Here is a 14,261-nt window from a genome sequence, read left to right on the forward strand (position 1 = left end):
AGGAAGTGCAGACACAAGAGAATCTCAAGGACATATCACAGGAAGTGCAGACACACAGGAGACAGTCTCAGGGACATATCACAGGAAGTGCAGACACACAAGAGACAGTCTCAGGGACCTATCACAGGAAGTACAGACACACAAGAGACAGTCTCAGGGACATATCACAGGAAGTACAGACACACAAGAGACAGTCTCAGGGACATATCACAGGAAGTACAGACACACAAGAGACAGTCTCAGGGACATATCACAGGAAGCACAGACACACGAGAGACAGTCTCAGGGACATATCACAGGAAGATTTGGCCATTGACTCTCCTCACACCTTCACAGCTTCCATCCTGGTCTCTCTGGAATGCACTATAAAGAAAGCTTTGTTACACAAAGGGTCTGACCACTACCATAGGTCAGGATGATTCATATCACTTCCTATGTCAGGAGGACAATCCCCATTACAATAATATACTCTTGAACCATATTCCTATAAGTGCATAGCCTATTAAATATACTCTGCATCATGCACTAATGCATTGCAGATCAGCTGCAGTGCATTACAGCAATATACATATATACTGTAATACTGTTTAATATAAACCATGTGCAGTGTGCTTTTACACTGTGTTCTCACTGGGATTGTAACTGTTTCAGCGCTGGTCGCAGTGGCTCCCAGCGTGCAGCCACCCTCTTCCCACACTCCCCCAGTGCAGCCACCCTCTACCCACACTCCCCCAGTGCAGCCACACTCTACCCACACTCCCCCAGTGCAGCCACACTCTACCCACACTCCCCCAGTGCAGCCACCCTCTACCCACACTCCCCCAGGGGAAGCAGCCACACTCTACCCACACTCCCCCAGTGCAGCCACCCTCTACCCACACTCCCCCAGTGCAGCCACCCTCTACCCACACTCCCCCAGTTCAGCCACCCTCTACCCACACTCCCCCAGTGCAGCCACCCTCTACCCACACTCCCCCAGTGCAGCCACACTCTACCCACACTCCCCCAGTGCAGCCACCCTCTACCCACACTCCCCCAGTGCAGCCACACTCTACCCACACTCCCCCAGTGCAGCCACCCTCTACCCACACTCCCCCAGTACAGCCACACTCTACCCACACTCCCCCAGTGCAGCCACACTCTACCCACACTCCCCCAGTGCAGCCACCCTCTACCCACACTCCCCCAGTGCAGCCACCCTCTACCCACACTCCCCCAGTGCAGCCACCCTCTACCCACACTCCCCCAGTGCAGCAAGTCCAGGCCGCTGCATATAAAACATTAAAAACACAAAAATGAACACTCAGTGCGTAGCGCAGAGAATACATTTACAATGGGCGCTTGGCGCCTTTTTGTCCTTTTAAAAATGGTGGCACAGCACGGGGGTTAACCCCTTCAGTGCTGTGGCAGCCATTAACCCCGTGTGGCCTGCCTCCGGCCACACCACTTAAACCCTGTGTAGGTCACAAAAGCCTTCCAGCGTTCCCTCCTCCCCAGCACAAAGGCAATCTCTCATACAGGAGGCACGGGCTCCCTGAGATGTGCTCTCACCTACACATGTCATTAACCAGACAAATATAATCTCCATGTTTACAGTCCATTACCTCAACGTTTTTGATTCCATCTCCATCGGCATCTTCATCACACTGATCGCCTATCCCGTCATTATCGGCATCTTCCTGTCCAGAGTTGGGGGTCAGCTTACAGTTGTCCTGTGGAGTAGGAAATGGGAATTATCAAACATATGATTTTATAATAGATGTCCTATGAACAGACCAGCAACCAACCCACCATTGTATGTGTTCCAGGACGATATGTTCTGCCCCAACCAAATCTAACCATCTCTACCTATACTTAGGAACCATAATTCTGCCTAACTCAGAGGCCATGGAGCTGAGTATCTCGACCTAAACCCTGGAAATATCCTACCATCTCTCTACCTGGAGACCATCTCTCTACCTGGAGACCATCTCTCTACCTGGACATCATCTCTCTACCTAACCTGAGACCATCACTCTACTTAACCTGGAGACCATCACTCCACCTAACCTGAGACCATCACTCTACCTAACCTGAGACCATCGCTTTGCCTAACCTGGGGACCATATCTCTACCTAACCTGGAGACCATCACTCTACCTAACCTGGAGACCATCACTCCAACTAACCTGAGACCATCACTCTACCTAACCTGAGACCATCACTTTGCCTAACCTGGGGACCATATCTCTACCTAATCTGGAGACCATCACTCTACCTAACCTGGAGACCATCACTCTACCTAACCTGGAGACCATCACTCTACCTAACCTGGAGACCATCACTACCTAAACTGGAGAACATCTCTCTACCTAAACTGAGAGATCATCTGTCTACTTAAACCAAGAGACCATCATTCTACATAAACCGAAAGACCATCATTTACTAACAAGTCAGCGCCAACAGTTCACAAAGTGTAAGTTGATTCATATACATGGTCTATTGTATATTTTCAAAGTAAATACAATATCCCGATCAGATTTTATCTTATCGTTCTCAGTTCCTAGTATCCAATGTTATCAAGCCTCGTACCTGACGACAGTGTTTGTTATTATCGATACAGGGCATCGGCTCATCTGGATATCCGTCAATATCCGTGTCTCTGCCACAAGTGTATCCGTTCCCGGCCCAGCCAACGTTGCACTGTGAGGAGAAAGCAATGAGGTATCTGGGCATACGAAGGACCCATGGTGGACTGTACACACAACCTGCAGCCATATTTGGCTTCCATGGTTCTAGAAGGCAGGTTACATGTGGTTACACTACTAAAAGCAATCTCTTACTGCACAGGAGACGTCCCCGTTCCTCTCGAACACACAATGGCCGTTCACATGGCAGGGGTTGAAGGCTGGGCCAATGCAGGATTTTTTCGGCACGCAGCCCAGTGACTCATTCCCCACGAATCCAGGCTTGCAGGGGCCACACCTGTACGAGCCCTAGACAAGGAGAAGGTGCAATGAGAATAAATGGGTGAGACCAGGGAGGTGAGAACACTAAATGTAAGGCTGGAATGGAGTCTCACCACGGTGTTCGTACAGACGGCGTTTGCTTGACAGCCACCATTGTTTCCATCATTGCATTCATCAATGTCCGCGCACACCTGGAAGACATGTTAGGTCCCCCAATCAGAGGAGTCACAAACCCTCCTAAAAAGGTAACTTCCGAACTGTCATGCACACTTACAGCAGGAGGGACTGTCGGCACTGAGAAGACTGTTCCCATTATTAATGAGACGATGGAATTATGCAGGGAAATAGCAGAATGGGGAAACTGGACAATGAATGAAGAATTCTATGTAACCCGGAACATGAACTGTATTCCACACTGGTTACAGCACAGACTGATCCAACCGAGAAGACAAGGAGCAACGTTCCCCGACTCTCTGTCCTTAGGAGTCTTGTAGAAAAGGGACAAGCAGACATACCACACATCTCCCCCGCACAGACACGTACATGGAAAGAGGGGGTCGTCAACACCGCAGTATCCAACCAGTCTGCTATCATTCATCGTACAGCACAGAACTGACCATTGATTGGGGGAGGGGGAGGCATGGAAGACCCAATGTACATTCAGCTATACAATCTAAAATAAACGTGTTTTGTGTGGAAGAAATTCTGCTAATTACCAGACTGGCAGAACGGGCTGCTGTAGGGATAACAGGGCATGCCAGCTCAGGGGGGTCACCAGTAACGGGGAGTAACTCACTGGCTCAGCCTGATCACTGTATAGGATATATGATCCCGGCCGGATGATGCAGCACTTTCCCGGACAGGTCAGCGGCATTCTCCCCCAGCGCGGTCCAGTAATATACACACTACGCCTAGTATTACCCTTATTACCAGAGTGGCAGAACGGGCTGCTGTAGGGATAACAGGGCACGCCAGCTCAGGAGAGTCACCAGTAACGGGCAGTAACTCACTGGCTCAGCCTGATCACTGTATAGGATATATGATCCCGGCCGGATGATGCAGCACTTTCCCGGACAGGTCAGCGGCATTCTCCCCCAGCGCGGTGCAGTAATATACACACTACGCCTAGTATTACCCTTATTACCAGAGTGGCAGAACGGGCTGCTGTAGGGATAACAGGGCACGCCAGCTCAGGGGGGTCACCAGTAACGGGCAGTAATATACACACTACGCCTAGTATTACCCTTATTACCAGAGTGGCAGAACGGGCTGCTGTAGGGATAACAGGGCACGCCAGCTCAGGGGGGTCACCAGTAACGGGCAGTAATATACACACTACGCCTAGTATTACCCTTATTACCAGAGTGGCAGAACGGGCTGCTGTAGGGATAACAGGGCACGCCAGCTCAGGGGGGTCACCAGTAACGGGCAGTAATATACACACTACGCCTAGTATTACCCTTATTACCAGAGATATTTGCAGTCTGCCATCTCACCTGTTTGCTGGCCTTGGCATAGTCAATGCCCAGTCCTGAGACTGTGTTGCCCTTGTACCCATGGGGACAAGCTTCACACCGAAAGCCAGGTGATGTATTGATGCATTTGGAGCCAGAGAAACAAGGATTGGCGTGAGAGCACTACAAGTGACACAAAGGACAAGGTATTAGTACTGGGAACCCCATGCTGCCATGCTGCAATCTATCCGGCGTTATACTGATTAATACCTCATTAATATCTGCACAGTGAGACCCATTGCCGTTAGACCCTGGTGGGCAAGGGCCGCAGCGATATCCCGGGTACTCGTAGGTCTCCATACAGTCCACACCCTGGAAGCAGGGATTGGGGGAGCAGCGAGAACGGTGTTCATGGAACCCTGCAGATAACAAGACAGCAGCTTATATTACATACGTGTACTACAGGAAGACACCGCAACGTGAGAGGGGCGGCATCAATGTCTTATAGCTCTGACCGGGCTGTGTCACCCTGCAGTGGGAGGGGCAGTCTCCATGTCTTATAGCTCTGACCGGTCTGTGTCACCCTGCAGTGGGAGGAGCAGTCTCCATGTCTTATAGCTCTGACCGGTCTGTGTCACCCTGCAGTGGGAGGGGCAGTCTCCATGTCTTATAGCTCTGACCGGTCTGTGTCACCCTGCAGTGGGAGGGGCAGTCTCCATGTCTTATAGCTCTGACCGGTCTATGTCACCCTGCAGTGGGAGGAGCAGTCTCCATGTCTTATAGCTCTGACCGGTCTGTGTCACCCTGCAGTGGGAGGGGCAGTCTCCATGTCTTATAGCTCTGACCGGTCTGTGTCACCCTGCAGTGGGAGGAGCAGTCTCCATGTCTTATAGCTCTGACCGGTCTGTGTCACCCTGCAGTGGGAGGGGCAGTCTCCATGTCTTATAGCTCTGACCGGTCTATGTCACCCTGCAGTGGGAGGGGCAGTCTCCATGTCTTATAGCTCTGACCAGTCTGTGTCACCCTGCAGTGGGAGGGGCAGTCTCCATGTCTTATAGCTCTGACCGGTCTGTGTCACCCTGCAGTGGGAGGAGCAGTCTCCATGTCTTATAGCTCTGACCGGTCTGTGTCACCCTGCAGTGGGAGGGGCAGTCTCCATGTCTTATAGCTCTGACCGGTCTATGTCACCCTGCAGTGGGAGGGGCAGTCTCCATGTCTTATAGTTCTGACCAGTCTGTGTCACCCTGCAATGGGAGGAGCAGTCTCCATGTCTTATAGCTCTGACCGGTCTGTGTCACCCTGCAGCGGGAGGAGCAGTCTCCATGTCTTATAGCTGTGACCAGTCTGTGTCACCCTGCAGTGGGAGGAGCAGTCTCCATGTCTTATAGCTCTGACCGGTCTGTCTCACCCTGCAGTGGGAGGAGCAGTCTCCATGTCTTATAGCTCTGACTGGTCTGTCTCACCCTGCAGCGGGAGGAGCAGTCTCCATGTCTTATAGCTCTGACTGGTCTGTGTCACCCTGCAGTGGGAGGAGCAGTCTCCATGTCTTATAGCTCTGACCGGTCTGTGTCACCCTGCAGAGGGAGGAGCAGCCTCCATGTCTTATAGCTCTGACCGGTCTGTGTCACCCTGCAGGGGGAGGGGCAGTCTCCATGTCTTATAACTCCAACAGGTCTGTGTCACCCTGCAGTGGGAGGGGCAGTCTCCATGGCTTATAGCTCTGACCGGTATGTGTCACCCTGCAGTGGGAGGGACAGTCTCCATGTCTTATAGCTCTGACCGGTCTGTGTCACCCTGCAGTGGGAGGAGCAGTCTCCATGTCTTATAGCTCTGACCGGTCTGTGTCACCCTGCAGTGGGAGGAGCAGTCTCCATGTCTTATAGCTCTGACCGGTCTGTGTCACCCTGCAGTGGGAGGGACAGTCTCCATGTCTTATAGCTCCAACCGGTCTGTGTCACCCTGCAGCGGGAGGAGCAGTCTCCATGTCTTATAGCTCTGACCAGTCTGTGTCACCCTGCAGTGGGAGGGACAGTCTCCATGTCTTATAGCTCCAACCGGTCTGTGTCACCCTGCAGCGGGAGGAGCAGTCTCCATGTCTTATAGCTCTGACCAGTCTGTGTCACCCTGCAGTGGGAGGAGCAGTCTCCATGTCTTATAGCTCTGACCGGTCTGTGTCACCAAGCAGCGGGAGGAGCAGTCTCCATGTCTTATAGCTCTGACCAGTCTGTGTCACCCTGCAGCGGGAGGAGCAGTCTCCATGTCTTACAGCTCTGACCGGTCTGTGTCACCCTGCAGTGGGAGGGGCAGTATCCATGTCTCATAGCTCTGACCGGTCTGTGACACCCTGCAGTGGGAGGGGCAGTCTCCATGTCTTATAGCTCTGACCGGTCTGTGACACCCTGTAGTGGGAGGGGCAGTCTCCATGTCTTATAGCTCTGATCGGTCTGTGTCACCCTGCAGTGGGAGGGGCAGTCTCCATGTCTTATAGCTCCAACCGGTCTGTGTCACCCTGTAGTAGGAGGGGCAGTCTCCATGTCTTATAGCTCTGACCGGTATGTGTCACCCTGCAGTGGGAGGAGCAGTCTCCATGTCTTATAGCTCTGATCGGTCTGTGTCACCCTGCAGTGGGAGGAGCAGTCTCCATGTCTTACAGCTCCAACCGCTCTGTGTCACCCTGCAGTGGGAGGAGCAGTCTCCATATCTTATAGATCTAACCAGTAGGTGTCACCCTGCAGTGGGAGGAGCAGTCTCCATGTCTTAAAGCTCTGATTGGTCTGTGTAACCCTGAAGTGGGAGGAGCAGTCTCCATGTCTTATAGCTCTGACCGGTCTGTGTCACCCTGCAGTGGGAGGAGCAGTCTCCATGTCTTATAGCTCTGATCGGTCTGTGTCACCCTGCAGTGGGAGGGGCAGTCTCAATATCTTATAGCTCTGACCGGTCTGTGTCACCCTGCAGTGGGAGGGGTAGTCTCCATGTCTTATAGCTCTGACCGGTCTGTGTCACCCTGCAGTGGGTGGGGCAGTCTCCATGTCTTATAGCTCTGACCGGTCTGTGTCACCCTGCAGTGGGAGCGGCAGTCTCCATGTCTCATAGCTCTGACCGGTCTGTGTCACACTGCAGTGGGAGGAGCAGACTCCATGTCTTATAGCTCTGACCGGTCGGTGTCACCCTGCAGTGGGAGGAGCAGTCTCCATGTCTTATAGCTCTGACTGGTCTGTGTCACCCTGCAGTGGGAGGGGTAGTCTCCATGTCTTATAGCTCTGACCGGTCTGTGTCACCCTGCAGTGGGAGGAGCAGTCTCCATGTCTTATAGCTCTGACCGGTCTGTCTCACCCTGCAGTGGGAGGAGCAGTCTCCATGTCTGATAGCTCTGACTGGTCTGTGTCACCCTGCAGTGGGAGGAGCAGTCTCCATGTCTTATAGCTCTGACCGGTCTGTGACACCCTGCAGTGGGAGGAGCAGTCTCCATGTCTTATAGCTCTGACTGGTCTGTGTCACCCTGCAGTGGGAGGGGTAGTCTCCATGTCTTATAGCTCTGACAGGTCTGTGTCACCCTGCAGTGGGAGGAGCAGTCTCCATGTCTTATAGCTCTGACCGGTCTGTCTCACCCTGCAGTGGGAGGAGCAGTCTCCATGTCTGATAGCTCTGACCGGTCTGTGTCACCCTGCAGTGGGAGGAGCAGTCTCCATGTCTTATAGCTCTGACCGGTATGTGTCACCCTGCAGTGGGAGGGACAGTCTCCATGTCTTATAGCTCTGACCGGTATGTGTCACCCTGCAGTGGGAGGGGCAGTCTCCATGTCTTATAGCTCTGACCGGTCTGTGTCACCCTGCAGTGGGAGGGGCAGTCTCCATGTCTTATAGCTCTGACCGGTCTGTGTCACCCTGCAGTGGGAGGGACAGTCTCCATGTCTTATAGCTCTGACCGGTATGTGTCACCCTGCAGTGGGAGGGGCAGTCTCCATGTCTTATAGCTCTGACCGGTCTGTGTCACCCTGCAGAGGGAGGGGCAGTCTCCATGTCTTATAGCTCTGACAGTCTGTGTCACCCTGCAGTGGGAGGGGCAGTCTCCATATCTTATAGCTCTGACCGGTCTGTGTCACCCTGCAGTGGGAGGAGCAGTCTCCATGTCTAATAGCTCTGACCGGTCTGTGTCACCCTGCAGTGGGAGGGGCAGTCTCCATGTCTTATAGCTCTGACCGGTCTGTGTCACCCTGCGGTGGGAGGAGCAGTCTCCATGTCTTATAGCTCAGATCGGTCAGTGTCACCCTGCAGTGGGAGGAGCAGTCTCCATGTCTTATAGCTCTGACCGGTCTGTGTCACCCTGCAGTGGGAGGAGCAGTCTCCATGTCTTATAGCGCTGACCGGTCTGTGTCACCCTGTAGTGGGAGGGGCAGTCTCCATGTCTTATTGCGCTGACCGGTCTGTGTCACCCTGCAGTGGGAGGAGCAGCCTCCATGTCTTATAGCTCCAACCGGTCTGTGTCACCCTGCAGCGGGAGGAGCAGCCTCCATGTCTTATAGCTCCAAACGGTCTGTGTCACCCTGCAGCGGGAGGAGCAGTCTCCATGTCTTATAGCTCTGACCGGTATGTGTCACCCTGCAGTGGGAGGAGCAGTCTCCATGTCTTATAGCTCTGACCGGTCTGTGTCACCCTGCAGAGGGAGGAGCAGCCTCCATGTCTTATAGCTCTGACCGGTCTGTGTCACTCTGCAGGGGGAGGGGCAGTCTCCATGTCTTATAACTCCAACCGGTCTGTGTCACCCTGCAGTGGGAGGGGCAGTCTCCATGGCTTATAGCTCTGACCGGTATGTGTCACCCTGCAGTGGGAGGGGCAGTCTCCATGTCTTATAGCTCTGACCGGTATGTGTCACCCTGCAGTGGGAGGGGCAGTCTCCATGTCTTATAGCTCTGACCGGTCTGTGTCACCCTGCAGTGGGAGGGGCAGTCTCCATGTCTTATAGCTCTGACCGGTCTGTGTCACCCTGCAGGGGGAGGGGCAGTCTCCATGTCTTATAACTCCAACCGGTCTGTGTCACCCTGCAGTGGGAGGGGCAGTCTCCATGGCTTATAGCTCTGACCGGTATGTGTCACCCTGCAGTGGGAGAGACAGTCTCCATGTCTTATAGCTCTGACCGGTATGTGTCACCCTGCAGTGGGAGGAGCAGTCTCCATGTCTTATAGCTCTGACCGGTCTGTGTCACCCTGCAGTGGGAGGGGCAGTCTCCATGTCTTATAGCTCTGACCGGTCTGTGTCACCCTGCAGTGGGAGGGACAGTCTCCATGTCTTATAGCTCTGACCGGTATGTGTCACCCTGCAGTGGGAGGGGCAGTCTCCATGTCTTATAGCTCTGACCGGTCTGTGTCACCCTGCAGAGGGAGGGGCAGTCTCCATGTCTTATAGCTCTGACAGTCTGTGTCACCCTGCAGTGGGAGGGGCAGTCTCCATATCTTATAGCTCTGACCGGTCTGTGTCACCCTGCAGTGGGAGGAGCAGTCTCCATGTCTAATAGATCTGACAGGTCTGTGTCACCCTGCAGTGGGAGGGGCAGTCTCCATGTCTTATAGCTCTGACCGGTCAGTGTCACCCTGCAGTGGGAGGAGCAGTCTCCATGTCTTATAGCTCTGACCGGTCTGTGTCACCCTGCAGTGGGAGGAGCAGTCTCCATGTCTTATAGCGCTGACCGGTCTGTGTCACCCTGTAGTGGGAGGGGCAGTCTCCATGTCTTATTGCTCTGACCGGTCTGTGTCACCCTGCAGTGGGAGGAGCAGCCTCCATGTCTTATAGCTCCAACCGGTCTGTGTCACCCTGCAGCGGGAGGAGCAGCCTCCATGTCTTATAGCTCCAACCGGTCTTTGTCACCCTGCAGCGGGAGGAGCAGTCTCCATGTCTTATAGCTCTGACCGGTATGTGTCACCCTGCAGTGGGAGGGGCAGTCTCCATGTCTTATAGCTCTGACCGGTCTGTGTCACCCTGCAGTGGGAGGAGCAGCCTCCATGTCTTATAGCTCCAACCGGTCTGTGTCACCCTGCAACGGGAGGAGCAGTCTCCATGTCTTATAGCTCTGACAGGTCTGTGACACCCTGCAGTGGGAGGAGCAGTCTCCATGTCTTAAAGCTCTGATTGGTCTGTGTCACCCTGCAGTGGGAGGAGCAGTCTCCATGTCTTATAGCTCTGACCGGTCTGTGTCACCCTGCAGTGGGAGGAGCAGTCTCCATGTCTTATAGCTCTGACCGGTCGGTGTCACCCTGCAGTGGGAGGAGCAGTCTCCATGTCTTATAACTCTGACTGGTCTGTGTCACCCTGCAGTGGGAGGGGCAGTCTCCATGTCTCATAGCTGCAACCGGTCTGTGTCACCCTGCAGCGGGAGCAGCAGTCTCCATGTCTTATAACTCTGACTGGTCTGTGTCACCCTGCAGCGGGAGGAGCAGTCTCCATGTCTTATAGCTCTGACCGGTCTGTGTCACCCTGCAGCGGGAGGAGCAGTCTCCATGTCTTATAGCTCTGACCGGTCTGTGTCACCCTGCAGTGGGAGGGGCAGTCTCCAAGTCTTATAGCTCTGACCAGTCTGTGTCACCCTGCAGTGGGAGGGGCAGTCTCCATGTCTTATAGCTCTGACCGGTCTGTGTCACCCTGCAGTGGGAGGAGCAGTCTCCATGTCTTATAGCTCTGACCGGTCGGTGTCACCCTGCAGTGGGAGGAGCAGTCTCCATGTCTTAAAGCTCTGACCGGTCTGTGTCACCCTGCAGTGGGAGGAGCAGTCTCCATGTCTTATAGCTCCAACCGGTCTGTGTCACCCTGCAGTGGGAGGAGCAGTCTCCATGTCTTATAGCTCCAACCGGTCTGTGTCACCCTGCAGTGGGAGGGGCAGTCTCCATGTCTTATAGCTCTGACTGGTCTGTGTAACCCTGCAATGGGAGGGGCAGTCTCCATGTCTTATAGCTCTGAACGGTCTGTGTCACCCAGCAGTGGGAGGAGCAGTCTCCATGTCTTATAGCTCCAACCGGTCTGTGTCACCCTGCAGTGGGAGGGGCAGTCTCCATGTCTTATAGCTCTGATAGGTCTGTGTCACCCTGCAGTGGGAGGAGCAGTCTCCATGTCTTATAGCTCCAAGCGGTCTGTGTCATCCTGCAGTGGGAGGGGCAGTCTCCATGTCTTATAGCTCTGACAGGCCTGTGTCACCCTGCAGTGGGAGGAGCAGTCTCCTTGTCTTATAGCTCTGACCGGTCTGTGTCACCCTGCAGTGGGAGGAGCAGTCTCCATGTCTTATAGCTCCAACCGGTCTGTGTCACCCTGCAGTGGGAGGGGCAGTCTCCATGTCTTATAGCTCTGACTGGTCTGTGTAACCCTGCAGTGGGAGGAGCAGTCTCCATGTCTTATAGCTCCGACCGGTCTGTGTCACCCTGCAGTGGGAGGGGCAGTCTCCATGTCTTATAGCTCTGATCGGTCTGTGTCACCCTGCAGTGGGAGGAGCAGTCTCCATGTCTTATAGCTCCAAGCGGTCTGTGTCATCCAGCAGTGAGAGGAGCAGTCTCCATGTCTTATAGCTCCAACCGGTCTGTGTCACCCTGCAGTGGGAGGGGCAGTCTCCATGTCTTATAGCTCCGACCGGTCTGTGTCACCCTGCAGTGGGAGGAGCAGTCTCCATGTCTTATAGCTCTGACAGGTCTGTGTCACCCTGCAGTGGGAGGAGCAGTCTCCATGTCTTATAGCTCTGACAGGTCTGTGTCACCCTGCAGTGGGAGGAGCAGTCTCCATGTCTTATAGCTCTGACCGTTCTGTGTCACCCTGCAGTGGGAGGAGCAGTCTCCATGTCTTATACCTCCGACCGGTCTGTGTCACCCTGCAGTGGGAGGAGCAGTCTCCATGTCTTATAGCTCTGACCCGTCTGTGACACCCTGCAGTGGGAGGGGCAGTCTCCATGTCTTATAGCTCTGACCGGTCTGTGTCACCCTGCAGTGGGAGGAGCAGTCTCCATGTCTTATAGCTCTGACAGGTCTGTGACACCCTGCAGTGGGAGGAGCAGTCTCCATGTCTTATAGCTCTGACCGGTCTGTGTCACCCTGCAGTGGAAGGAGAAGTCTCCATGTCTCATAGCTCTGACCGGTCTGTGTCACCCTGCAGTGGGAGGAGCAGTCTCCATGTCTTATAGCTCCGACCGGTCTGTGACACCCTGCAGTGGAAAGAGCAGTCTCCATGTCTCATAGCTCTGACCGGTCTGTGTCACCCTGCAGTGGGAGGAGCAGTCTCCATGTCTTACAGCTCTGACCGGTCGGTGTCACCCTGCAGTGGGAGGGGCGTTCCCCATGTCTCATAGCTCTGACCGGTCTGTGACACCCTGCAGTGGGAGGGGCAGTCTCCATGTCTTATAGCTCTGACCGGTCTGTGACGCCCTTCAGTGGGAGGGGCAGTCTCCATGTCTTATAGCTCTGATCAGTCTGTGTCACCCTGCAGTGGGAGGGGCAGTCTCCATGTCTTATAGCTCCAACCGGTCTGTGTCACCCTGTAGTGGGAGGAGCAGTCTCCATGTCTTATAGCTCTGACCAGTCGGTGTCACCCTGCAGTGGGAGGGGCAGTCTCCATGTCTTATAGCTCCAACCGGTCTGTGTCACCCAGTAGTGGGAGGGGCAGTCTTCATATCTTATAGCTCCAACCGGTCTGTGTCACCCTGCAGTGGGAGGGGCAGTCTCCATGTCTCATAGCTCTGACAGGTCTGTGACACCCTGCAGTGGGAGGAGCAGTCTCCATGTCTTACAGCTCTGACCGGTCTGTGTCACCCTGCAGTGGGAGGGGCAGTCTCCATGTCTCATAGCTCTGACCGGTCTGTGACACCCTGCAGTGGGAGGGGCAGTCTCCATGTCTTATAGCTCTGACCGGTCTGTGACACCCTGCAGTGGGAGGGGCAGTCTCCATGTCTTATAGCTCTGATCGGTCTGTGTCACCCTGCAGTGGGAGGGGCAGTCTCCATGTCTTATAGCTCCAACCGGTCTGTGTCACCCTGTAGTGGGAGGGGCAGTCTCCATGTCTTATAGCTCTGACCGGTATGTGTCACCCTGCAGTGGGAGGAGCAGTCTCCATGTCTTATAGCTCTGATCGGTCTGTGTCACCCTGCAGTGGGAGGAGCAGTCTCCATGTCTTATAGCTCCAACCGCTCTGTGTCACCCTGCAGTGGGAGGAGCAGTCTCCATATCTTATAGATCTGACCAGTAGGTGTCACCCTGCAGTGGGAGGAGCAGTCTCCATGTCTTAAAGCTCTGATTGGTCTGTGTAACCCTGCAGTGGGAGGAGCAGTCTCCATGTCTTATAGCTCTGACCGGTCTGTGTCACCCTGCAGTGGGAGGAGCAGTCTCCATGTCTTATAGCTCTGACCGGTCGGTGTAACCCTGCAGTGGGAGGAGCAGTATCCATGTCTTATAACTCTGACTGGTCTGTGTCACCCTGCAGTGGCAGGAGCAGTCTCCATGTCTTATAGCTCTGATCGGTCTGTGTCACCCAGCAGTGGGAGGGGCAGTCTCCATGTCTCATAGCTGCAACCGGTCTGTGTCACCCTGCAGTGGGAGGAGCAGTCTCCATGTCTTATAGCTCTGACCGGTCTGTGTCACCCTGCAGTGGGAGGGGTAGTCTCCATGTCTTATAGCTCTGACCGGTCTGTGTCACCCTGCACTGGGAGGGGCAGTCTCCATATCTTATAGCTCTGACCGGTCTGTGTCACCCTGCAGTGGGAGCGGCAGTCTCCATGTCTCATAGCTCTGACCGGTCTGTGTCACCCTGCAGTGGGAGGAGCAGACTCCATGTCTTATAGCTCTGACCGGTCGGTGTCACCCTGCAGTGGGAGGAGCAGTCTCCATGTCTTATAGCTCT

General features: G+C 54.4%; 1 protein-coding gene across 3 annotated transcripts in view; it reads right to left on the reverse strand.

Annotated features, from left to right (window-relative positions):
* THBS3 (thrombospondin 3) overlaps window positions 1-14,261 on the reverse strand; it is an 809,978-nt gene that overhangs the window by 563,564 nt on the left and 232,153 nt on the right. For all 3 annotated transcript variants that reach the window (XM_088448476.1, XM_088448475.1, XM_088448477.1), the window contains 6 exons: window positions 4,672-4,820; window positions 4,444-4,584; window positions 3,061-3,138; window positions 2,822-2,974; window positions 2,571-2,681; window positions 1,605-1,712 (listed from right to left, as the gene is read on the reverse strand). In XM_088448476.1, coding sequence (XP_088304602.1) covers window positions 1,605-1,712; window positions 2,571-2,681; window positions 2,822-2,974; window positions 3,061-3,138; window positions 4,444-4,584; window positions 4,672-4,820 — 740 coding nt within the window. The remainder of the gene's footprint in view (window positions 1-1,604; window positions 1,713-2,570; window positions 2,682-2,821; window positions 2,975-3,060; window positions 3,139-4,443; window positions 4,585-4,671; window positions 4,821-14,261) is intronic.

Source organism: Taudactylus pleione, unplaced genomic scaffold, assembly GCF_031769625.1.
Source record: "Taudactylus pleione unplaced genomic scaffold, aTauple2 ptg000455l, whole genome shotgun sequence".
In the NCBI taxonomy this organism is placed as follows: domain Eukaryota; kingdom Metazoa; phylum Chordata; class Amphibia; order Anura; family Myobatrachidae; genus Taudactylus; species Taudactylus pleione.